The following is a 25,914-nucleotide window of genomic DNA, read 5'->3' on the forward strand; positions in this document are numbered from 1 at the left end:
AATAGTTAAAACACATTAATAAGCAACTACTCCAACCAATAAATTTCTTTCTAAACTTACAACAGAATGGCCAAAAGCCTAATTAAAGAAATATTAACTTATTGCACGGCTGAAGGCCACAAACAAATTTGAAACAATGGCTGAACACGTCAGACAAATAATTCAAAATAAACCCCTTCCTTCTTATTAAAAAAATTTCCTTTAAAGAATACACATAGCTGAAGGCCTTATTAAAAGGGGTTCACATAAATCCTCGACTGAAGGCCACACAAAACACATCGAACAACTAAAGGCTTAGGGCATGGATTACAAACAATTTCAGTTAGAACCAAGTTTAAGAAAAAAATTTTTCCTTTTTTTAAAAATAAAATCAATCTTCAATATTTTAATTTAACATGGCAGAAGGCCTTTATGTAAAATTTAAAAAGAACTGAATTAATACACAGGTGAAGGCCTTCTACAATACTTCAAAAACTAAAATGAAAATCACAATCTAAAACAAACAAAGCAAGTGGTGTTCAGAACTGTCCCAAGGGTCGGCCTGAGAAGGCAGTTCAAACGTAAGGTGAGGTGAGACAGGCAGTCAAGAGCTGAAGTTAAATAATCAGATGGAAACCCAAACTAGGGACGGCCCAAGGACCGAACAACAGTTTAACCAATTCCCTTCCATCTGACCAATGGCACAACAACGAAAAATATGAGCCGAGGACGAGGATATGAACAGCACTATGACTTCAGAAATTGGAGTCTAAAAACAGCCAACGAAACAATAACCGCTCTAAGCAAAATATTAACCAAACAACTTAAAAGGCTGTCGAACTACATGCTGTTCTGGACAGCATCAACATGATGAGGAAAGACACACTACCGGAAAACTTTGCCAACGACCAGGACAGGTAAATGGGGCATTAACGTCCACAGTGCAAAAAATACCACTGTAGCACTTCACTGGTAAGTAACAGACAATTTAATAATTAATCACGATATAGGAAGACGGCTGCAAGATTTCGCCAACTACAACACATCATATGTTGCTGTTAGCCCGAACAACAATGTGCAAATGAATGAAGAGATGTCACAATAGCTGAGGTTTCGTAACAGGTTAACTGATCACTGAGCTTCAGTGTCCAGGTTCGGTGGGCAACGAAGTCTGTCACTCTCACAGCTAGTGTCTCACGACCCGACAGCGCGTGCACACCGCCAGCGGTCCCGGCCTAGCCTCACACCGTGGAGACTTGTTCACTGCTCCATCCCAACCGACTAACTAGCGGAGAACCCAGAAGTGGTCGGCGACCAAACACACGTCGTCCGATGAGACGACCAACCGAACTGTACACCAAGGTCGTCCCCACTCAAGTCATGTGTGTTGGCAACGGTCGGGCGAGTCATGGCTGTCCGGACCTCACTGCTGCTCCATCCCGACTCAACTCCCGACACACGACGACCCGGAAATACTAGCGGTCGCTCCGAAGATAGTACGACCACAACGACCACAGTCTAACATAACAGTCGCGACACTTCGCCTCTATTTTGTTGCTACAGCGCCAGCAGCGCCCCAAGCGGCCGGTAGGTTGAACTGGGAGTCCGGCGCGATCGTTAGAGCAAATAGTGATTGTTTATTTTGATTTATACAATGGTTTTTACCATCGGGAGCGTTTTTAGCGCAATAAATTGCAGCAACAACAGGAAGAAGACACCACAGCTGTCTTTTTTTTTAGGTTTCCTAAGGATCCTGGGAGGTAACAGCATGTTACTAAACTGTATCGTCAGGATTCACTTGCAAACTGTATGTGTATAAATGATGAATGTTTCGTTTTAGGAGCAGAAAATGGCTAGTTAATAGCAGACGAGAAGACCTTATGAAGAAAGACCCAGCTTACCTGTATAATAATAATATTAGTTTTTGTTCGCTACAAACTCGTTTGGAATGCAGTACCCACACTGTTTGACATTCCAAATAAACCCGCTCAACTGACGATGGAGAAGAAACTGCCACAAAGATTCGACAGTCAATCTAATGCTGTAAAACAGTCCTATGGCACAGAAGCAGCCAGTTCGACTCTCCATCTATCAGTGCCAGATTCGTGTGAATCATCAACACAGACCTGCTTTGACGATGAAGTGGTTAAATTGAGTGCAGCTGTTCGTGTCTTACAAAAGCGTGTGAAGTGTAAGAATGTGCAGAAGCGAAACTATTACGGGACAAGGAAAGTGCCTACAGACAGATTGTTTGAAAATTATTCAAATATTTGGTTTTTCGTGAAATGTAATGTAATCAGCTCATTATAGTGTTTTCAGCATATGTCTCCCACTATTTGGCAGATGCTTGTCCCACTTAGAATAATATAAAGATGAAGGTCGTACTTGTGGCAACAGGCGACAAACACAGTAAGCCTACAGAACCATAAACGAGCTGTCGATCGCTTTTGCATGTAGAGGTACGTGTCTGTGCTTCTTACATGTGAATCTATGTGTTTATTTATTTATTTATTTATTGTTCCGTGGGACCACATTTAGGAGAAGTCTCCATGGTCATGGAACGAGTCAATACATGAAATTATAACACGATTGTAGAAACAGATAAAATGAAATATAAGAAACATATTCAGGCGACAAGTCGTTAGTTTAAATAAAGAAAATCAAGAATGTAACACTGAAATTTGCTTAATTTTTTAGCTCTTCCAGGAGCTCCTCGACAGAATAGAAGGAGTGAGCCATGAGGAAACTCTTCAGTTTAGACTTAAAAGTGTTTGGGCTACTGCTAAGATTTTTGAGTTCTTGTGGTAGCTTATTGAAAATGGATGTAGCAGAATACTGCACTCCTTTCTGCACAAGAGTCAATGAAGCGCATTCCACATGCAGATTTGATTTCTGCCTAGTATTAACTGAGTGAAAGCTGCTAACTCTTGGGAATAAGCTAATATTGCTAACAACAAACGACATTAAAGAAAATACATACTGTGAGGGTAATGTCAAAATTCCCAGACTATTGAATAGGGGTCGACAAGAGGTTTTCGAACTTACACCATACATAGCTCGAACAGCCCGTTTTTGAGCCAAAAATACCCTTTTTGAATCAGAAGAATTACCCCAAAAAATAATACCATATGACATAAGCGTATGAAAATATGCGAAGTATACTACTTTTCGTGTTGAAATGTCACTTATTTCAGATACTGTTCTAATGGTAAATAAAGCGGCATTTAGTTTCTGAACAAGATCCTGAACATGGGCTTTCCACAACAGCTTACTATCTATCCGTACGCCTAGGAACTTGAACTGTTCCGTCTCGCTTATAATATGCCCATTCTGTCTGATTAAAATGTCAGTTCTTGTCGAATTGTGGGTTAGAAACTGTAAAAACTGAGTCTTACTGTGATTTAGCATCAAATTATTTTCCACAAGCCACGAACTTATATCATGAACTACATTATTTGATAATGTTTCAATATTACACACAAGATCCTTCACTACCAAGGTGGTGTCATCAGCAAACAGAAATATTTTTGAATCACCTGTAATACTAGAAGGCATATCATTTACATAAATAAGAAACAGCAGTGGCCCCAGCACCGACCCTTGGGGAACGCCCCATTTAACAGTGCCCCATTGGGACTGAACATCATTACCACTCTCAATATTGCGGAGGATTACCTTCTGCTTTCTGTTCCTAAAGTAAGAGGCGAACCAGTTGTAAACTACTCCCCTTACTCCATAATGTTCCAACTTCTGCAGTAATATTTTGTGGTCAACACAGTCAAAAGCCTTTGTTAAATCAAAGAAAACACCTAACGTTCGCAACCTTTTATTTAATCCGTCCAAAACCTCACAGAGAAAAGAGGCTATAGCATTTTCAGTTGTTAAGCCATTTCTAAAACCAAACTGTACATTTGACAGCAAATTTTGTGAATTTAAATGCTGCAGTAACCTTGTATATACAACCCTCTCTATAACTTTAGCAAACACCGATGGCATAGAAATAGGTCTATAATTGTCAACATTATCCCTGTCTCCCTTTTTATAAAGTGGCTTCACTACCGAGTACTTTAATCGGTCAGGAAACCGACCACTCCTAAAGGAAAAGTTACAGATATGGCTAAGTACTGAGCTAACATACGTGGAACAATACTTCAGTATTCTGCTAGATACCCCGTCATATCCATGAGAGTTCTTGGTCTTTAGAGATTTAATTATTAACTCAATCTCCCTCTTGTCAGTATCATGGAGGAGCATTTCAGGTAACAGTCTCGGAACACTTTTTTCTAAGAGCGCTATATGATTCCCTGTTGGGACTAGGTTTCTATTTAGTTCACCTGCTATATTCAGAAAGTGATTATTAAGTACTGTACATATATGCGACTTATCAGTAACACGGACATCCCCACTACGCACTGATTCTATATTCTCGACCTGTCTCTGCAGACCAGCCACTTCCTTTACGACTGACCATATAGTTTTAATTTTATCCTGAGACTTAGCTATTCTATCTGCATACCTCATACTTTTTGCCTTCCTAATAACTTTTTTAAGCACCTTACAATACTGTTTGTAATGGGCTGCTGCATTTAGATTTTGACTGTTTCTAACGTTTTGATATAATTGCCACTTTGTTCTACAAGATATTCTTATCCCTTTAGTCAGCCACCCAGGCTGCCTGTTTGTGCTAGTACCCTGTTTTGAACGTTCTAACGGAAAGCAACTTTCAAAGAGCACGAGAAAAGTCTTGAGGAAAGCATTATATTTATCGTCTACTGTATCAGCACTACAAACATCTTGCCACTCTTGTTCCTTGATAAGGTTTACAAAAGTCTGTACAGCAACTGGATCAGCTTTCCTAAAAAGTTGGTAACTATATTTAACATGTGTTGCAGCACAAAAATCTTTTAGACTTAAAATTTGTGCATCATGATCTGAAAGGCCATTCATCTTTTTGCTAACAGAATGCCCTTCTAATAATGACGAATGAACAAAAATATTGTCTATGGTTGTTCTACTGTTCCCTTGCACTCTCGTTGGAAAGAATACGGTTTGCATAAGATTATATGAATTAAGGAGGTCTACCAGCATCCTTTTCCTTGCACAATCACTTATACAATTAATATTGAAGTCACCACATATAACTAACTTTTTGTATTTCCTATAAAGTGAACCAAGAACCTCCTCTAGCTTTAGCAAAAATGTTGTGAAATCGGAGTCTGGGTATCTATAAATAACAACAGTAAGAAGTTTAGCTCCACTAAATTTAACCACACCTGCACAACATTCAAACACCTTTTCAGTGCAGTACTTTGAAACATCAATTGACTCAAATGGGATACCGTTTTTCACATACATGGCTACTCCCCCACACCGCAAAGAGCTCCTAGAAAAGCTGCCAGCCAACCTGTATCCTGGTAAAGGAAGCCTCTGAATTATCTCCTTATTTAAGAAGTGTTCAGATATACCAATAATTTCAGAGTCAACATCTATAAGCAGTTCACTAACTTTATCTCTAATACCTTGTATATTTTGATGAAATATACTAATTCCCTCATTAATCGGATAACCAAGCTTTGTAGAAAGTGGTTTCTTTGTTAGAGAGACTTCCCTTAAGCAGGAATACCTATCAGCTGACTTCAATCTAAAAAAGGTACAGCTCTAACACCCACAACTACCGGAATTTTCCCATGAGTGGTCCCACCACCCCCACCTATGCTGTCACCTATAAGTTTTGCCAACCTCCCCTTCCCATACCTGTTGAGGTGCAGGCCATGTCTAGTGAAACCCGTCCTACTGATAGACTCCACCGACACCACTGAAATGTGACTCATGCCTTCTGTCATCAGCGCACCCCCAAGTCTCATGTTATTACGCCTGACGGCTGTATTAAGATGAGGCCGATCGTGACGCTGAAACAGTTCCACGAAATGCACATTCGTGTTGCCAGCCTGAGTGGCTATCTTTTCCAGGTCACCATCTATGTCATACTCCCCATCCCTATCAATACTATTACCAGCCCCACCCACAATCACTACCTGATCCTCTTTAGTAAAATCCCTACATAACCCCCCTATGTTAAAAGTCACCTGAGCCAATCCTGCATTAGGCTTCACAATGCTGGTGACCTGGTACTCACTCCCCAAAACTTCCTGCAACTGCTGGCCTACACCTCTACCATGAGAACTACCTAACAGCAGAACCTTCTTCTTTCTCTTAGACTTTGCAACTGTCCTAGCCACCGTAACTGCTGAGGTCTGCTGCATACTTCCTACATCTACAGCTACTAGAGATTCCTCTCCACTAGACTCTGACAGTTGGTCATATCTATTACAAACACCAATAGTAAAACTATCTGAAAATCTCCTTCTCCTAGCAGATCTCTTGCCAACAGCCAGCTCCCATTCCCCAACCCCCTTCTCCCTCCTCATCCTATCTAGCTCCTCCTGTACGTTTTTCAACTGCACCTGAAGGGCACAGATCTCACGCTCCTGCTCCTCTATCAACTTACTCTTGCTACATAACCTGCAGTTCCAGGAGAGGATCTCACCAGAATGCCCATTGGCTTCCCCACTGCATTCCCCCCAGTGAAAATACTTCGAACAAGCCTCACACCGCAATCCACTACTCACGAACCTACGGCAAAGCCCACACTTCTCACTCATGGTAAAATTTTACAATTATTGAAACAAGAAAAACAACTTTATCTAAGTTCCGCTACTACAATAAGAAGATGTTAAAAACTGACTACAATTATCACAAACTTGCTCTACAAGGCAAGTAACAACTATTATTGACAGTATTAATCAACAACAAATGAGAATATAACAAAATACTAACACAGAAAGAAAATCAAACGTCTAATGACAGTAACGAAACTGAAAGCAGTTCGCAAAAATTTCTTCTGAAGTTATTTCACCGGAAAACACCAAGAACACCGGTTGAAGACTACTAAAGTTCCTAAATAAACTACTATACACAAACAATTAATTAGTACTTAGCTTTCGATGTGCCGCTACAGCTGCAACTGGTCAGCGCGGAATGTAAGCACGGGTAAGAGGTTAAGTTGCTCGATACGAAACACTCACAAATATCAGGCCACAACAACAGAAATGCAGAGGTGAATGAAGAAACCACTAATAAGTCACTTATATAGTAAATATTATCACAAAAACAGTTAAAATATATATCTGAAACCTAAAAATAGATGAAAACTTAGAGAGCGATCTCACACGCAACACGCGCTTATGACGTCACACGTCAACGTGGTAAGTTGCAATTCTGTCCAATGTCACAAGTGTTTCTTCACGAATGTGTTGTAGCTTGCCATTCTATTCATGGTTTTTGTCCATACTTGCGCATATTTTAGAATCATTTTTAGAAACGTATATGCCTTCTGATACTACACAAACTCTTGGAGGCAAGAAAATAACTCGAATAAATCGGAAATTACGTAGGAAATGGATGCAAACAAACATTATGCTTACGACGCGTCTGACGTTCACCTTATCTGCCGCTTGGAGCGCTAGTGTCGCTCCATCTGTCAAACGGCAACTTTTACAGCAGTGAGTGTCGCGACTGTTATGTTAGACTGTGGTACGACAGTGCTCATATCGATAAGCTCTGCTGCTGCCACTCATGGGCAGGCAAGCCAGCAACTTGGTGACGATAGTAAATCGAATATGAAACGGGACGGCAGTACCGCAAATTAAATATGTCAAGCAATAACCGGCACGAACACGAGCCACGCGCGGTCAGCTCTAAAGCCCATATCGATGATGTTTCGTTGAATGGTTCGCAAGCTGACACTTGCTGATGGCCCAGTACTTAAATCTGCAGCAATTCATGGAGAGGTTGCACTTTGGGTCACGTTGAACGATCCTCTTCAGTCGTTGTTGGTCCCCTTCTTGCAGGATCTTTTGCCGGCAGCAGCGACGTCGGAGATTTGATGTTTTACCGGATTCTTACATTCACGTTATCCTCGTGAAATGGCCAAATGGGGAGATCGCCCACTTCATCGTTAACTCGGAGATGCTGTGTTCAATCGCTGGTGTGCCGACTATAACACCACGTTCAAACTCACTTAAATCTTGATAACTTGCCATTGTAGCAGCAATAACCAATCTACCAATTGCTCCACAGTTGTCTTGCGTAGGCGTTGCCGACCGCACCGCCGTATTCTGCCTGGTTACATATCTCTGTATTTGAATACGCATGTCTCTACCAGTTCCTTTGGCGCCTCGTTGTACATGACCATATTATTGTTGCCTAGAATATAATGGAATTTACTGCCAAATATACTTACTTGAAATTTAAAAGAAGCTTACATCATTTCAGCATAAGCTTTATAGAATTATTTCAGTCGGTTTCTCTCAAGTATAGCATTTTTCAGTTGTGTCACTGTCCTTGCCGGGTGCGATATGAGCAATCTACCGACCGCAGGGGTAAGCACGGCGGGCGTTGTGCATGCGACATGGCTTGCTGTGTACAGGAGACGGTCGGGACTCTGCCTTTCCACGAGACAGATAAAAACAAAACATATTGGATGCCTTCTGGTGACTGCTATATATCGATTGTGGGAATCATAATTCATAGAAGAACAAACAAATCCTTAGATACAGATGTGATATTAAGATGTGAAACAACAGTACACATTTCCTCAAAACAATGACAAATGGATACAAAGATTAGCAAAACAATTACGCGCAGTGCATGCATGCATGCGTGCATGTCTGACCTGTCCGGGAATATACGTAATGGATGCACGAGTGCAGGTCGTAGACGCACGGTTGACGACATATGGAAGTCTGGGTCTGGCCATGAGTCGTGCACGCATAACCGAGTGGTGAGGCGACCGCTCGCGATAAGCGGGGAATCCGGGTTCGAGTCCCGGTCCGGCACAGATTTTCATTGTCGTCATTCCATTCAACAGCTGACTGTTGTCCTTATTTGCCATTGCGAATTCGATTAATGTAAATGTCATATCTGTCGATGCAGCTTCGTATAAGCACTTTCATCCGTGTCCTTGTTATTGTACATAGTTGTTTTTTTAATGTTAGTTTTTATCCGTTTTTGAATGTGTGTTGAGTAATTTTGTACTGCTTTTTACACTTCAATATCATTCCTGTATGTAAGGATTTGTCTATGCATGTCAACACTGTGATCCTACAATCGGTATATCGCACTAGACAGAGGCCAAGTGTTATGTTTACGTATTTGCCAGGACTGTTTAATGTGAACTCAAATGGGATTTCTGGGAGGAAATAAATTCTTTTCGTGGAACCCTATTGAGAAAATTTGCAGAACCAGCATTTCCGGCTGCCTGAAGAACGATTTTGCTATCACCAATGTACATTTCGCGCAAGGGGTGCCAAGACAAGAGATAGCAGAGCCCGTACGGAGGCATAAAGACAGTCGTTTTTCTCTCGTTCCATTACTGACTGGAACAGTAAAAAACAATGAGCAGTAGTGAGACAAAGTACCCTCCGCCACGCACCGTATGCTGGCTTTCGGAATATGCATGAGGATGTAGCTGCAGAAAAATGTAGAGGAAGGCAGAGTTTGGAATACATCCAACAAGTAACTGAGGATGTAGGGTGCAGACGTAATTCTGAGATGACGAGGTAACGGCAGGAGAAGATTTTGTGGCGGGCCGCATCAAGCTAGTCAGAAGACTGCTCACTCAAAAAAGCAAAAGGTTAACAAAAGAGAGGGACATTCTCAGGAAACAAATAACCGCAAAACGAGGATGATGGCCCACCAACAAATCAGACTTAATTCATAAATTCACGACAGATTATACCATCTCTTGTAATTCAGTAACATTCCCCGTTGTAGGCCTATGACAATACTTTGGTGTCAACTACAACTTCATACAGACCTTGAAAAACCCGGGTATGTGATAGAAGAATAACAGATCTGTGTAATTGTAACTCAAGATAAACATCTGTATATGTAGATATAAATGCGATTGTTAGGTCTTGTTGCATTTTAATTTTATGTTTGCAAAGAAATATATGTGACACATACCGAGTTGTATTATCAGTGTTGACAAGTTTCTTTACTGAATCTAACGCCAATGTATAAAACAAATTCAAACGTCTGATTACTCTACAAACGAACTAATGTGCTAAATATGTGTCTTATAATAATTTTGTAGGTATATTCCGTGGCGTGTGTGGAAACATAGATTTAGTAGTAAAGTGGTGATAAAGATTTACGGCATAGACAGCGAAAATGCAGTAAGTGATAACTTTTTCCTCCCATTATTTTACTGGAGGTGCCAGAGAAAAAAAATTCGGAAAGATCGGAAATTGTGTGTGAAGTTTGTCAGAAGTAGTAAATGGATTAATACAGTCTGGGTAATTCGTGCGTTCCAAGTAAAGTTGTGCCAAGACAAATACACAGCTTCTAGCTTCAATATTTGTCAAATGGTTAACGTAAGATTTAACCTCTTAATTTTTTTTTAAATACAATCTATCATCATGTGAAATACTGAAAATGAAGTTTTTATTGCCTCTGGAAGCCATTAGAGAGGCAACCTGCGACTGGAAGTTGAGGACCTACTGCCCAGGTGACGGCTTTAGCCATTTAGAAACATGAATCCATAAGATTCTACAGATAATATTTCAAGTTAACTGCCAGACGTGTAAGATTACGATGTAATGGAACATCTATACATATGAAGAAATGTGTGTGTGTGTGTGTGTGTGTGTGTGTGTGTGTGTGTGTTCAAATGTATGTGAATTTCTAAGGGACTAAACTGCTTAGGTCATCGGTCCCTAAACTTACAAACTATTTAAACTAACTTAAACTAAGAACAACACGCACACCCGTACCCGAGGGAGGACTCGAACCTCCGACGGGACGTGTGTGTGTGTGTGTTTGTAATTTCTACAAATCTGCAGTTTTATTCCGATCTTGATGAAATTTTACACAATTTATTTTCAAGAGAAGAGGAAGGTCACTGTCTACATAAGATTTCACTATATTTTTCGAAATATAATAAGGGAAAGGTTGTTACGGAAAATCTTTAAAAGTTCTTGGTAGATTTACTTCAAATTTCTACATTCAGATGAAATAATAAAAAAAATTAATAGAAATTAAATGCCTTACAAACGAAATATATCGTAGCAAGCGACCTGTAATTCCTGGCTCGAGAATAAATTACAGCGACAATACCCGTCCTGGATGTAGCAGCATCAGACGTCACTAGATCGTGGGGCGAGCAAAGAGTTCGCGAATTTGACAGAAACATGATTGGAAATTCTTATTTATTGATTAGGTGTCGTTTTTACAGATGATATATAGCCTAGAAATTATTTTTACATCTTGTTTCACAGCTATTTTTATTATTTATTTATTATTAAAACCCCTTACCAACGATAAGGCAGCTCGTGGATATAGTTCCAACAAACGTCACTAATAGCGGGCCGATCAAAATATCGAGCAGAACCTGAGATTTCTCGAACTGTGGCGTTAACTGTTTGAACAGTTCGGGTCTTGCTCAAACACAGACCCATTTGAAACAGTGAACACTGAGCTGAAACAATTGAAGACGAATGCTCCAAAAAACGAATGATACATACAGTAAAGACGTATCCATTCGTCGCATACCGTTAACACCTACTGATTCAGAAATGCCCTTTGATTTAGTTAGATTCCAGATTCGCTTGGGGCTTGTGTTCGCTGTGAATATCAATAAGGCACAAGGTCAATCACTTTGCGTGGCAACTGCCGGACGCCACGCGGGGTAGCCGTGTGGTCTAGGGCGCCTTGCCATTGTTCGCTCGGCTCTCCCCGTCGGAGGTTCGAGTCCTCCCTCGAGTGTGTGTGTGTGTGTGTGTGTGTGATGACCTCGGCAGTTTGATCTCATAATAACTTACCACCACCACTAGCAACTGCCAGGCACTGCAGCTAATGATAAATAAATAAATAAATAAGATCCAAACTCGTAGTTTCTTATCGACACATTGTGAGTGTGGCTGGTTAGAACTTACGAGTGCGGCATTTTATAGTGCCTCATGTGGCGTTCCGCTTTGCATTGCCCTGTTCGAACTGCCCAGTGAAGCAGGCGTCAGAGCGGCAACCCACACGCGTGCCGAAATGTGGCCTCCGGCTGAAGTTGCGCCTCTACTCACCCTCCTCGACGGTTTCGTCCAGCAGCACAGGATTGCCGGTGGCGCTGAGCAGCTCGCCGTTGCTGTCGAATGTGGCCACCAGGTTTCCCAGATACTTGGTGTAGGCCATCGCCTGCACGATGGCCACCTTGTGGCCGCTCTCCTGCGTCACCATCACCGGGTACACGTCTTCGGCGGTGTCATTGTCCGGAGGAGTCCCTGACGTCACAAAAGTACCCTTTTCATTAAGTTTATCCATTAGACAAATGTGATATTACCGCCTTAGTGATAAAGTTCTTTATTTATACAAGATGTTTCAGTTGTATGATCATCATGTTCGCAAAACTATTCACAACACCGTGATTACAGTTTTAACATGAATGTGTACACTCCGTCGCACAGTTTTTATAGACTGACGATGTAATTTATATTACGATACGACAGTGGTTCCCAGTCTTTGGTTCAAATGGTTCAAATGGCTCTGAGCACTATGGGACTCAACTTCTGTGGTCATTAGTCCCCTAGAACTTAGAACTAGTTAAACCTAACTAATCTAAAGACATCACACACATCCATGCCCGAGGCAGGATTCGAATCTGCGACCGTAGCGGTCACGCGGTTCCAGACTGCAGCGCCTAGTGTGGTGTCACCGCCAGACACCACACTTGCTAGGTGGTAGTTTTAAATCGGCCGCGGTCCATTAGTACATGTCGGATCCGCGTGTCGCCACTGTGTGATCGCAGACCGAGCGCCACCACAAGGCAGGTCTCGAGATACGGACTAGCACTCGCCCCAGTTGTACGGACGACGTAGCTAGCGAATACACTGACGAAGCCTCGCTCCTTTGCCGAGCAGATAGAATAGCCTTCAGGTAAGTCAATGGCTACGACCTAGCAAGGCGCCATTAGTAACATTGCATGTATCTAACGAGTCTCACTTCTATCGCCACAATCTCCAGATGTACCAAAAGGATGGATTAAAGTTAAGTATTCCAGAAGCTACGTACTTTTCTTTATAGCATTCATTACGTATCCTGTTTCAGACCTCACGCCATCCTGCTTTGGCTTAGCGCGTGCCTTTCGGCTTCCTCTCATTGTGTCTAGGCTGTCTTGTCTAGACACAACACCTAGAACCGCACGGCCACTTCGGCCGGCTTCCCAATCTTTCTTAGACCATCAACCGTGAGTGTAATCAGACATTACTTAGTACCTCCACCCTCCCGCCCCCTCCCTCACATTATCACCAACTTTAACACCTAACTAACTGTACAACGAAAGACTTCTTGCGACACTTTTATTTTTAAAATGGTGAAAGATGAATGATATTTAGTTTGTGTGTGTGCTTGTGTGTTAGAATGAATGAAGAAGGAATTCATTGTGCATCGCAAATGCTACCCTCAACTCCACCTCAGAGAAGAAAGCTAACTATCCACAGTAAGGGCAGACACTTGTTACAGAACATACATCCCCTGCATTACTCTCTCGATTGCGGCACTCGCTCGACCTGCGCACTGCAACCCCATTTAAAATTGAACAAGTTCAGATGTGTGCACTACACTTTCTTTTTGTGAATCACTTCATTGCTGCACTCCTTACTTCTTCAATGGTAGAAATTGGATGACTTCAGGCTGTTAATGCTTTATATCTAACCACCCTAACAATAATAATAATAACAAAAATAAAATTGTGTACAGCATTGTAATAGCCCTTTTGTAGTTAATACTGTGTCGAGCTGCCAATTAATTCATTTATCTGTTTCGAAGCGAGTAATGAAGCAATTTCTGGACTAATGCAGATACTATCTATAACTTGGAGAAGACATTTTCAATAGTTACTAATAGCGTTTGTTACGTATATGACTCACTTTTATCAAAAAATGGTTCAAATGGCTCTGAGCACTATGGGACTTAACAGCTATGGTCATGAGTCCCCTAGAACTTAGAACCACTTTAACCCAACTATCCTAAGGACATCACACAACACCCAGTAATCACAAGGCAGAGAAAATCCCTCACTTTAATCATCAGCGATCTGCAGGACAAAGCACAACATATGTGTGTAATGGTGGACTATGTGAGGAACCTGTAACCTCGACCGCGTTAATGCTACTAACTGAGAAAAAGTAATTATTGACAACTTATATAATTAGTATTAGAGTCTTACAAAATTGTGATAATAGCAATGATCTTTTGTAAATAATTTAGTTTCGTGACTGAAACAGAATCGAATAGTTTCGTTTTTATCTCTCCCCTCAGGGGGTAAACACCCCCAGGTTGGGAGCCACTGCGTTGTGATGACAGCGTAATGCTCACGGTTTTATCACCCGACAATAAAGATTTTATATTTCGCCTAAGATGATTCTGTTAATACTTTTAGGAACCTGATGACGGTCAGATGACTGAAACTGGTTGTATAAGTGAAGTATTATAGCAGCAGCTCAAGGTGGTAATGTGGCATTTTTCAAATACATAAGGGCTGTGGGGTACCGGCCCCTAAAATATATTCTTATCCATTTATATCGTTTATTTTGCACATTTATTCTACTGAGCAGTTTGGATAAAATTTTGGATACTCAGATCTAGAAACAAAGTTAAAAAAAACATCTATGCACTTTACATTTTTTTTCAATAAGTAAAAAAGTAACAATGTAATTACAACTCCTAAAACGTTGCTAAGTCAGATCGTTTCATTAGTTGCAATAGGCGAATTTCAGCAAATAGACTTCGTAAGGGTAACTGTAAGTAAATGGTACATATTTTTGGTACAATAGTTCTAACATTACAGGCAAATATTAATTAGAAAACATTATTATAAAACTTGTTAGATATGTCATATGGGTTTGACATCCATACATATGGTTCTGTCTCTGTGTCTTTGTTTGAAATACACTGCACTGTACTGAGGTGACAAAAGTCATTGGATATCGATATGCCCATACACAGATTGCAATACTATCGCGTACACAAGGTATAAAATGGCAGTGCATCATGTGAAAAGCTTTCATACGTTATCAAGGCCGCACGACAGGAGTTAATAGCCTTTAAACGCGGATAGGTAGTTGGAGCTAGACGCATGGAATATTCTATTTCGGAAATCGTTGGGGAATTCAGTATTCTTAGATATACAGTGTAAAGAGAGTGCTGACACTTCTGAATGTCAAGCATTATCTCTCATCACGGACGACGCAGCGGCTGACGGCGTTTACTTAACGACCGAGAGCAGTGGCGTTTATTTAGAGTGGTCAGCGGTAACGGACATGCAATACTGCGTGAAATAACGGCAGAAATCATTGTGGGACATACGACGAACTTATCCATCAGACAAGTGAGGCGAAATGTTGCGTTAATAGGCTATGGCACCAGACGACCGACGCGGGTTCCTTTGATAATAGCACGTCATTGTCTGCAGCCCCTGTCCTGGGCTCGTGACTATCGGTTGCAACCCAGAAAACTGGAAAACCGTGGCCTGGCCAGAGGGATTCTGATTCCACTTGGTAAGAGCTGATGGTAAGGTTCGAGTGTTGTGCAGACCCCACGAAGCCGTAAACCGAGGTTGTCACCTAGGCAATGTGCCAACTGGGTGGTGAATCCATAATGGTGTGGCCTGTGTTTACATGGAATGGACTGGATCTTCTGGTCGAGCTGAGCCGGCCGCAGTGGCCGAGCGGTTTTAGGCGCTTCAGTCCGGAACCGCGCTGCTGCTACGGTCACAAGTTCGAATCCTGGCTCGGACATGGATGTGCGTGATATCCTTAGGTTAGTTAGCTTCAGGTAGTTCTGTTTCCTGACAGAAAGGTCTCAGTTTGAGGTAGCCGACGAGAAGTGTTCGAATTAAACAGAAGCAACATCTGGCCCGTCGGTGTGGCCGAGCGGTTCTAGGCGCTACAGTTTGGAACCGCGCGACCGCTACGGTCGCAGGTTCGAATCCTGCCTCAGGAATGGATGTGTGTGATGTCCTTAGATTAGTTAGGTTTAGGTAGTTCTCAGTCTAGGAGACTGATGACCTCAGATGTTAAGTCCCATAGTTTATTTGCGCCAAGTCCATCTAAACACAACCCATCCCATTATGGAGCCTATAACAGCTTGCACAGTGCCTTGTTGACAACCAGGGTCCACGACTTCATTGGGTCTGCGCTGCCCTCGAACACTACCATCAGCTCTTACCAACTGAAGTCGAGACTCACCTGAGCAGGTCGCGGTTTTCCAGTCGTCTAGCGGCCAACCGATGTGGTCAAGTCCCCAGAAGAGGCGCTGCAGGCGATTTTGTGCTGTTAACAAAGGCACTCGCGTCGGTCATCTGCTGCCTTAGCTCTTGAACGCACTGTCCTGACGGATTCGTACGTCGTACGTCCCATACCGATTTCCGCGGTTTTTTCACGCAGTTTTGGTTCTCTGTTAATACTGACAACTATACGCAAACGCCGCTACCATCGGTAGTTATTAAGTAAAGGCTGTCGGCCACTGAATTTTCCGTGATTAGAGTTAATACCTGAAATTTGCTATTCTCGGCACAGTCTTTGTGGACCTCGGAATATTGAATTCCCAAGCGATTTCAGAAGTGGAATGTCCCATGCGTCTTGCTCTACCATTCCGCGTTCAAAGTCTATTAACTTCCGTCGTGAGGCCATAATCACGTTGGAAACCGTTTTGTATGAATCACCTGAGTACGAAAGACAACCCCGCCAATGCACGCCCTTCCATGCTTCGTGTTCGCCATACTGCAACCATCTGTCTATGTGCATATCGCTATCCCATGAATTTTGTCACCTCAGTGTGTCGCCCCCACATCACGGGAAGCTAGTAGCAGCCGGACTAAGGAATTACCGTCCCACAATAGGCTGCCTATAACACAACACAAACGGCTGCGTTTGAAGTACTGCCATGCTTGGGAAGCAGAGCCTCCTGACCAATGGCATCACATCAGCGACGAGTCACGGTTTACTCCACCATCGTCGGCGAGAATGGCGATGACATGAAGAGGCGTCCCATCCCTACAATGTTTTGGAAAAGCACAGTGGTTTGGGAGCCATTGCATATATCTTTGGGTCACGGCGGGTAGTGACTGAGATAAGTGATGGAAAAACAGAACGTCACAGACATCCTGCATCATCATGCGACAGTATCATGATGCAATTTTTCAACAAGACAATGCTCATAGACAAATGGAAATTTGTCTGTGAACTGTCTGTGTGATTTTGAGGTGCTCTTTAGAACTATCGCTGATGGAACATGGAGCAGCTCCGACATCAGCTCCATCCCTGTGACAGTATCCACTATATCAAGGACCAGTTACAACAGCTGTTGGGCCAGTTTGCCTCAGGAGTGGGCTACAACGGCTCTATGACACCCTTCACAACCGAATCCGTGCATTCCTCTATACCAGAGCGGGTGCTACGTCTTACTGTTGAATGGGCTCATACTGCCTAGTGCTTTGCGAATTGATTATTTTGAAATCACCAAAATAAAATCACTCACCCTTTCAACCCACGAAGTTACATTTCGTTTCCTGTGCCTCTTCTCTGGGAAAATTTCTCTATGTGTCAGACTGTGTACACTGAGGTGACAGAAAGTCATGGGATAGCAATATGCACATATGTAGGCGGCAGTAACGTCGTGTACACAGCGTACTAAAGGACAGTGCATTGGCTAAGCTGTCATTTGTAATCAAGGCGAAAAGGTTTCCTACGTGTTTATGGTTCAAAAATGGTTCAAATTGCTATGAGCACTATGGGACTTAATATCTGAGGTCATCAGTCCCCTAGAGAGTAGAACTACTTAAACCCAACCAACCTAAGGATATCACACACATCAATGCCCGAGGCAGGATTCGAACCTGCGACCGTAGCGGTCGCGTGGTTCCAGACTGAAGCGCCTAGAACCGCTCGGCCACAACAGCCGGCTCGTGATTATGGACTCACGACGGGAATTAACATACTTTGAACATGGAAAGTTAGTTGGTGCTAGACGCATGGGTCATTCCGTTTCGAAAGTCGTTAGGGAATTCAGCGTTCGGACAACCTCAGTGTCATGTGTGTGCCGAGAATATCGAATTTCAGGCATTACCTCTCACTACGGACAAAGCAGTGACCGATGGCCTTCTCTTAAAGACCGAGAGTAGCGGCTTTTGCGTAGAGTTGTCAGTGCTAACAGACAAGCAACACCACGCAGAAACCAACGTAGGACGTACGACGAACGTATACGTTACGGCAGTGCGGCGATATTTGGCGTTACTGGGCTGCGGTAGCAGACGACCGACGCGGGTGCCTTTGCTAACAGCACAACATAGCCTCCAGCGCGTCCTCAGGGCTTCGGGTGGACGTTACACGACTGTGAGAACCATAGCCTCGTCAGCTGACTCCCAATTTCATTTGGTAAGAGCTAATGATAGGGTTCGAGTGTGGCGCAGACTGCACGAACCCGTGGATCCAAGTTGTCAAGAAGGCTCTGTGCAAGCTGGTGGTGACTCCATAATTGCGTGGGATGTGTTTACATGGAATGGACAGGGTCCTCTGGTCTAAGTCAACCGATCATTGCCTGGAAATGGTTATGTTGGGTCACTTGTCGACTACTTGCAGCCAAACAAGAACTGTTATGAATGACAATGCGCAATGTCACCAGGCCACAAGAAGAACATTCTGGACATTTAGAGCGAATGATCTGACGTCACAGATAGTCTGACACGAGTCCCATAGAACATTTATGGGACATAACCGAGAACTCAGTTAATACACAGAATCCTTCACCGGCAACAATTTCACTATTATGGACGGATATAGACGTAGCATGACTAAACTTTTTCTGCAGGGAACCTCCAATGACTTGTTGAGTCCATACCATGTCGAGTTGCTGCGCTAGGCCGGGCAAAGGAAATCTGACACGTTATTAGAAGGTAGCCCATGTCTTTTGTCACCTCACTGTATATTCCCTCACAGGTAGGCCCCTGTGTAAATACAAGGGTCACTCCAAGAGAAACGCACACTATTTTTGAAAAAATATAGTTTTCATTCTGCATGTGTGAAAGTTTTACAGTGTATAGATACATCCTTCCCGCTTGTTTTGCCGGCCTGAGTGGCCGTGCGGTTCTAGGCGCTATAGTCTGGAGCCGAGCGACCGCTGCGGTCGCAGGTTCGAACCCTGCCTCGGGCATGGGTGTATGTGATGTCCTTAGGTTAGTTAGGTTTAATTAGTTCTAAGTTCTAGGCGACTGATGCCCTCAGAAGTTAAGCCGCATAGTGCTCAGAGCCATTTGACCCATTTTTGACACGCTTGTTTTCAAACTTAGTTCAACCTGTTCCCGTGAGTGGCGCCGTCACAGCATGTCTTCAAGATGGCTGCTACAAAAAAATGTTCAAATGTATGTGAAATCTTATGGGACTTAACTGCTAAGGTCATCAGTCCATAAGATTACACACTACTTAACCTAAATTATCCTAAGGACGGACGCACACACCCATGCCAGAGGGAGGACTGGAGCCTCCGCCGGGACCAGCTGCACAGTCCATGACTGCAGCGCCTTAGACCGCTCGGCTAATCCCGCGCGGCTTGGCTGCCACTCTTGACGTTCGTCAGAATCAACCTGCTATCATAGAATTCCTGTGCTGTGAAAACGAGACAGTGGGAAACATCCACAAGAGGTTGAAAAAGGTGTATGGAGATGCTGCTGTCGATCGCAGTACAGTTAGTCGGTGGGCAAGCAGGTTATGTGATGAAAGCGGCCACGGCAATATTGAGGATTGTCCTCGCAGCGGCAGGCCTCGTACTGCACACTCTGCAGACAATGTGCAGAGAGTTAACGATTTGGTGACTGCTGACAGACGCATCACAATGAACGAATTGTCACGCTACGTTGGGATAGGGGAACGAAGTGTTTGCAGAATACCGAAAGTGTTGGCGTTAAAAAAGGTTTGTACCAGGTGGGTTCCCAGGATGTTGACAGTGGCTCACAAAGAAACAAGAAAAACGGTATGCATCGAACTTTTGGAACAGTACGAGAATGGTGGAGATGAATTTCTTGGAAGAATTGTGACAGGTGATGAAACATGGCTCCATCATTTTTCACCAGAGACGAAGAGGCAATCAATGGAGTGGCATCATGCAAATTCACCCAACAAAAAAAAAATTCAAAACCACACCTTCTGCTGGAAAAGTTATGGGCACTGTGTTTTTCGATTCCGAAAGACTATTGCTTGTGGACGTCATGCCAAGTGGAACCACCATAAATTCTGATGCATATGTGACGACACTGAAGAAACTTCAAGCTCGACTGAGTCGTGTTCGACCACATCGGCAAAAGCAGGATGTTTTGCTGTTGCACGACAATGCACGGCCACATGTTAGTCAGAAAACCATGGAAGCGATCACAAAACTTGGATGGACAACACCGAAACACTCGCCTTACAGTCCTGACCTGGCTCCATGTGACTATCATCTCTTTGGGAAACTGAAAGACTCTCTTCGTGGAACAATGTTTGAAGATGATGACTCCCTTGTGTACGTTGCCAAACAGTGGCTCCAACATGTTGGTCCAGAATTTTGCCGTGCGGGTGTACAGGCGCTGGTTCCAAGATGGCATAAGGCAGTTGAGAAGGATGGAAATAATGTGGAGAAATGAAAATATTGTTCCTAAAGGATGTATCTACACGCTGTAAAACTTTCAAGCATGTAGAATAAAAGATGGATTTAAAAAAAAATAGTGTGCATTTCTTTTGGAGCGACCCTCGTATTTGCAATTGTATAATTGAAAAATGTCAATATGTCTGAGAAAGGTGTTATATGCAAACTGTGTAACATGTACCGTTCATTTTTAAAGACATTATTATTTCTGTAAGAACGCTGTAGCGGCTAGTGCCACTTGTAGTCAGTCACCTGTGTAGAGCAGCGTGTGGGAGTGTCCGCCCACGATGATGTCCACGTCTGCGACCTTGGCGGCCACTTGGCGATCCACGTCGAGTCCACTGTGGGACAGACCGATGATGATATCGACGCCGTCCTCTTTCAGTCGTTTGGCTTCCTCTGCCAGGCTTTCCGCTTCATCCAGAAAGATAAGCTTTTCCGTGCTGGCAATGTCCTGTGGGTGAAGAGAACTTCATAATATGACAATAATCTACAGGGTGGTCCATTGATCGTGACCGGTCCAAATATCTCACGAAATTTGTTGCAGGTCGTGGTTGACGTTTCACATGTGGCTACACACTTCCCGTTTCCTTAAATAACGTAACTATCAGCGAATGGTCCGGACACTTGGATGATGTCGTCCAGGATACCGAGCAGCATACATGCACACGCCCTGTGGGCATTTTGATCACAGTAGCCATACATCAACACAATATCGACCTTTTCCGCAATTGGTAAACGGTCCATTTTAACACGGGTAATGTAACACGAAGCAAATACCGTCCGCACTGACGGAATGTTACATGATAGCATGTACTTATACGTTTGTGACTATGACAGCGCCATGTATCACAAAGCAAAAAAGTGGTCCAACTAGAACGTTCATATTTCTTTACGTACTACACGAATATGTAATAAAAAATGGTGTTTCCTATTAAAAAAAAACGCAGTTTATATCCGTTGGACCTATGGCAGCGCCATCTAGCGGGCCAACCATGGCGCCATCTTCAAGCTAGACAAGTTTCGTTCTTTGTAGTTTTTTCGTTTTATGCTTATTTCGTGAGATATTTGGCCCGGTCACTGTCAATGGACCACCCTGCATAATATTAAACGGCAAAACGATCACCTGGTATCTTTTAAAGGTTGCTTATCAGATGGCCATAAGGCAACAATAATTTGACTTTTACTACTTCACGTAATTATTGACCGAATTAAAAAATTGAAAATTTCGCCATAATCCACTCTTTAGAGGTATTAATCTTACGTTGGCCAAGTGCAGTATTAAAGCGAGAAACTGTGTATATATCAGGAGGCAACATTATTCGTGGCACGCAAATTACACAGAACATATTCATCCGGTGTTTTATAATGAGAGCACTTAACAACCTCTAATAAACTTTAAACATCATTTCGAACTTTGCTTACAGTCACAAAATGGTACAAATGGCTCTGAGCACTATTGGACTTAACTTCTGAGGTCATCAGTCCCCTAGAACTTAGAACTACTGAAACCTAACTAACCTAAGGACATCACACACATCCATGCCCGAGGCAGAATGCGAACCTGCGACCGTAGCGGTCGCGCGGTTCCAGACTATAGCGTCTAGAACCGCTCGGCCACAGCGGCCGGCTTTTACAGTCACACAAATTAGTGAAAGGAGAACAGTTTACCGCTTACTAAATGTTCTTTTTCATGCGGTAAACGTTTTAATTTATTATTTCGTTATCATAACCCAATTCGGTACCCATTTTGCACACTGTATCCACATATGACACTGAAGCTGAAATCTGTCATTTCACACAACATAATTTTAGAGAAAAACTAAATTTTCAGCAAAATGTAAACGTTTATCTGTATCGGTTGTATAAATGTATACATAAATTAAAAAACTCTCTTGGGATTTCTCCTGTGACACTACTATATTAGGCCTATGATTTCAGAGTTCAAAAAATGAAGATGACTGTAATCATAATTGATATTATAAATTGTACAGAAATCTGAGATACCCTACTACTGATGCATTTTGCAAAGAATTTACATAACGTATCGTTTGTAACGGAATTGCTGTTACTATTTCCCATTATTTCAACCTCCCGAACGTCGATAACCAGTGTATGGGTGATAATCCGAAACCAACGAAACCAACACAGAATTTTACGTCTTCAACCATAAAAGATTATATGCTTAACATCAAATATTTAACACTTTACTTCATTTGTAACGTTTTATAGGTGGGAGATCGATTCTTTAAAGAATCTGCGGTGCGGGTTGCGGATATGGGAGAGGTTTACTTCTAGTCATTTAATATGTGCAAACATATCGATGAGATTTATTCATTCCCTGATGTCTTATCAGATGTCCTATCATCCTGCCCCTTCTCCTTATCAGTGTTTTCCACATATTCCTTTGACGGCCGGGGTGGCCGAGCGGTTCTAGGCGCTACAGTCTGGAACCGCGCTACCACTACGGTCGCAGGTTCGAATCCTGCCTCGGGAATGGATGTGTGTGATGTCCTTAGGTTAGTTAGGTTTAAGTAGTTCTAAGTTCTAGGGGACTGATGACCTCAGAAATTAAGTCCCATAGTGCTCAGAGCCATTTTGAACCACATATTCCTTTCTCTCCGACCCTGCGCAGAATCTCGTCATTCCTTAACTTATCAGTCCACTTAATTTTCAGCATTCGCCTGTAGCACCACATCTCAAATGCTACGATTCTCTTCTGTTCCTGTTTTCTCACAGTCCATGTTTCACTACCATACAATGATGTGCTCCAAACGTACATTCTTCCTCAAATTAAGGCCTACGTTAGATACCAGTAGACTTCCCTTGACCAGGAATGGCCATTCTGCCAGTGCTCGTTTGCTTTTGATGTCCTACTTGCTCCGCTCGTCATTTGTTATTTTGCTCCCTAGGTAGGAGAATTCCTTAACTTCATCTACTTCGTGACCATCAATCCTGATGTTAAGTTTCTCGCTGTTCTCATTTCTGCTACTTCTCAATACTTTTGTCTTTCTTCGATTTACTAACAATCCGTATTCTTTACTCGTTAGACTGTTCAATCCATTCAGCAGATCATGTAGGTCTTCTTCACTTTCACTCAGGATGGCAATGTCATCAGCGTATCGTATCACTGAAAGCCTTTCAGCTTGAATTTTAATCCCACTCTTGAATCTTTCCTTTATTTCCATCATTGCTTCTTCAATGTACAGATTGAACAATAGGTGTGAAAAACTGCGTCCCTGTCTTAAGCCCTTTCTAATCCGAGCACTTCGTTCTTAGTCGTTCACAATTATTATTCCCTCTTGACTCTTATACATATTCTATATTACCGTCTCTCCCTATAGCTTGCCCCTATTATCAGCCGCAATGTCAGAATTGCCTCTCTGGTACCTTTCCCTTACCTGAAGCCAAACTAATCGTCATCTAACACATCGTCAATTTTCTTTTCCATTTTTCTGTATATTATTCTTGTTAACAACTTCGATGCATGAGCTGTTAAGCTGACTGTGCGATAATACTCGTACTTACCAGCTCTTGCAGTCTTCGGAATTGTGTGGATTACATTTTTCCGAAAGTGAGATCGTATGTCACCAGACTCATACATTTTACATACCAACGTGAATAGTTGTTTCGTTCCCACTTCTCCCAGTGATTTCAGAAATTCTGATGGAATGTTATCTATCCCTTCTGCCTTATTTGATCTTAAGTCCTTGAAAGCTCTCTTAAATTCCGATTCTAATACTGGGTCCTCTATCTCTTGTAAATCGACTCCTGTTTCTTCTTCTATCACATCAGACAAATCTGTCCCCTCATAGAGGCCTTCAGTATACTCTTTCCACCCGTCTGCTCTCTCCTGTGCACTTAACAGTGAAATTCCCGTTGCACCCTTAATGCTGCTACCCTTGCTTTTAATTTCATCGAAGGTCGTTTTGACTTTCCAATATGCTGAGTCAGTCCATCCGTCAATCATTTCTTTTTCGATTTGTTCACATATTTCATGCAGCCATTTCGTCTCAGCTTCCCTACATTTCCTATTTATTTCATTCTTTAGCGACCTGTATTTCTGTATATCTGGATTTCCCTGAAAATTTTTGTACTTCCTTCTTTCATCGATCAGCAAAATATTTTTTGTGTTACCCATGATTAACTTGTTTGTATCTATATCTTTCTCTCCAACTTCTGTGACTGCCATTTTTACAGATATCCATTCCTCTTCCACTGTACTGCCTAGTGAGCTATTCCTCATTGCTGTATCTATAACCTTAGAGAACTTCAAGCGCGTCTCGTCATCCCTTCTTTGCATATTGATTCTTGATGGCTAATCTCTTAAACTTCAGTCTACTCTTCATCACTAGTAAATTGTGATCTGAGTCTATATCTGATCCTGGATAAGCCTTACAGTCCACTATCTGATTTCGGAATCTGTGCCTGACCATGATGTAATCTAACTGAAATCTTCCCGTATCACCCGACCTTTTCCAAGTGTACCTCGTTCTGTTGTGATTCTAGAACAGAGTATTCGCAATTACTAGTTGAAATTTATTACAGAACTCAGTTAATCTTTTGATGAGAATTAGCTACTCTATTTGTTTGTATTAAGATGACAGAAATTGGCTAACGCTACATCGTACCACGGGTTTAGTCTCACGATCCTTTCCTTCAGTGATATGCAATATTAAATTCATGGCTCACAGAAAGTTCTTTTGAAGGAATAGGTCTGTCAAATAACTGCGCTACAGTAATAGCTTCACTTTATAATGTTACAGATTTCGTAATTACAGAGTCCTCCTTCAGATGTTACCTGTTGGATAAGTGAACATCCACATCAGTTATGACCTTAAACTCACTGCTACTTTGGTTCGTGTTCTCTAATCACTTGAAGGTTCACCGTGTTGCGACAGACTTATTCTGTAGTGTTTGTTAGTTTGTGTGTTTTTTCTTCTTTTCCTTTAATTAATTTTGCCTATGTCACATCAAATTTGTAATTTTGTATGTATGTAAGTATTGTACATCTCTATTGTCTGTTGTATGAGTGCTGCACACAGGGAGTATTGTCCACCAGACACGCTGCCAAGTCATTAAAACACAAAATGAAAAGTAAGGGCGCCAACAAACTTACACAGGGCATGCCAGAACTTACTTCTACCACATGTCGAAGACTCTTCATTCTAGGTAAGATGCTGCGTCTAACTACCGAGAAAGCCGCAG

The 25,914-nt window shown here is 42.4% G+C and overlaps 1 protein-coding gene across 1 annotated transcript in view; it reads right to left on the bottom strand.

Annotated features, from left to right (window-relative positions):
* Positions 1–25,914, bottom strand: part of LOC126458298 (apyrase) — a 171,865-nt gene that overhangs the window by 51,122 nt on the left and 94,829 nt on the right. The window contains exons 3-4 of the mRNA XM_050095242.1: positions 20,959–21,160; positions 12,117–12,314 (exon numbers count right to left, since the gene is read on the bottom strand). Coding sequence (XP_049951199.1) covers positions 12,117–12,314; positions 20,959–21,160 — 400 coding nt within the window. The remainder of the gene's footprint in view (positions 1–12,116; positions 12,315–20,958; positions 21,161–25,914) is intronic.

This window comes from Schistocerca serialis, chromosome 2, assembly GCF_023864345.2.
Source record: "Schistocerca serialis cubense isolate TAMUIC-IGC-003099 chromosome 2, iqSchSeri2.2, whole genome shotgun sequence".
Classification (NCBI taxonomy): Eukaryota; Metazoa; Arthropoda; class Insecta; order Orthoptera; family Acrididae; genus Schistocerca; species Schistocerca serialis.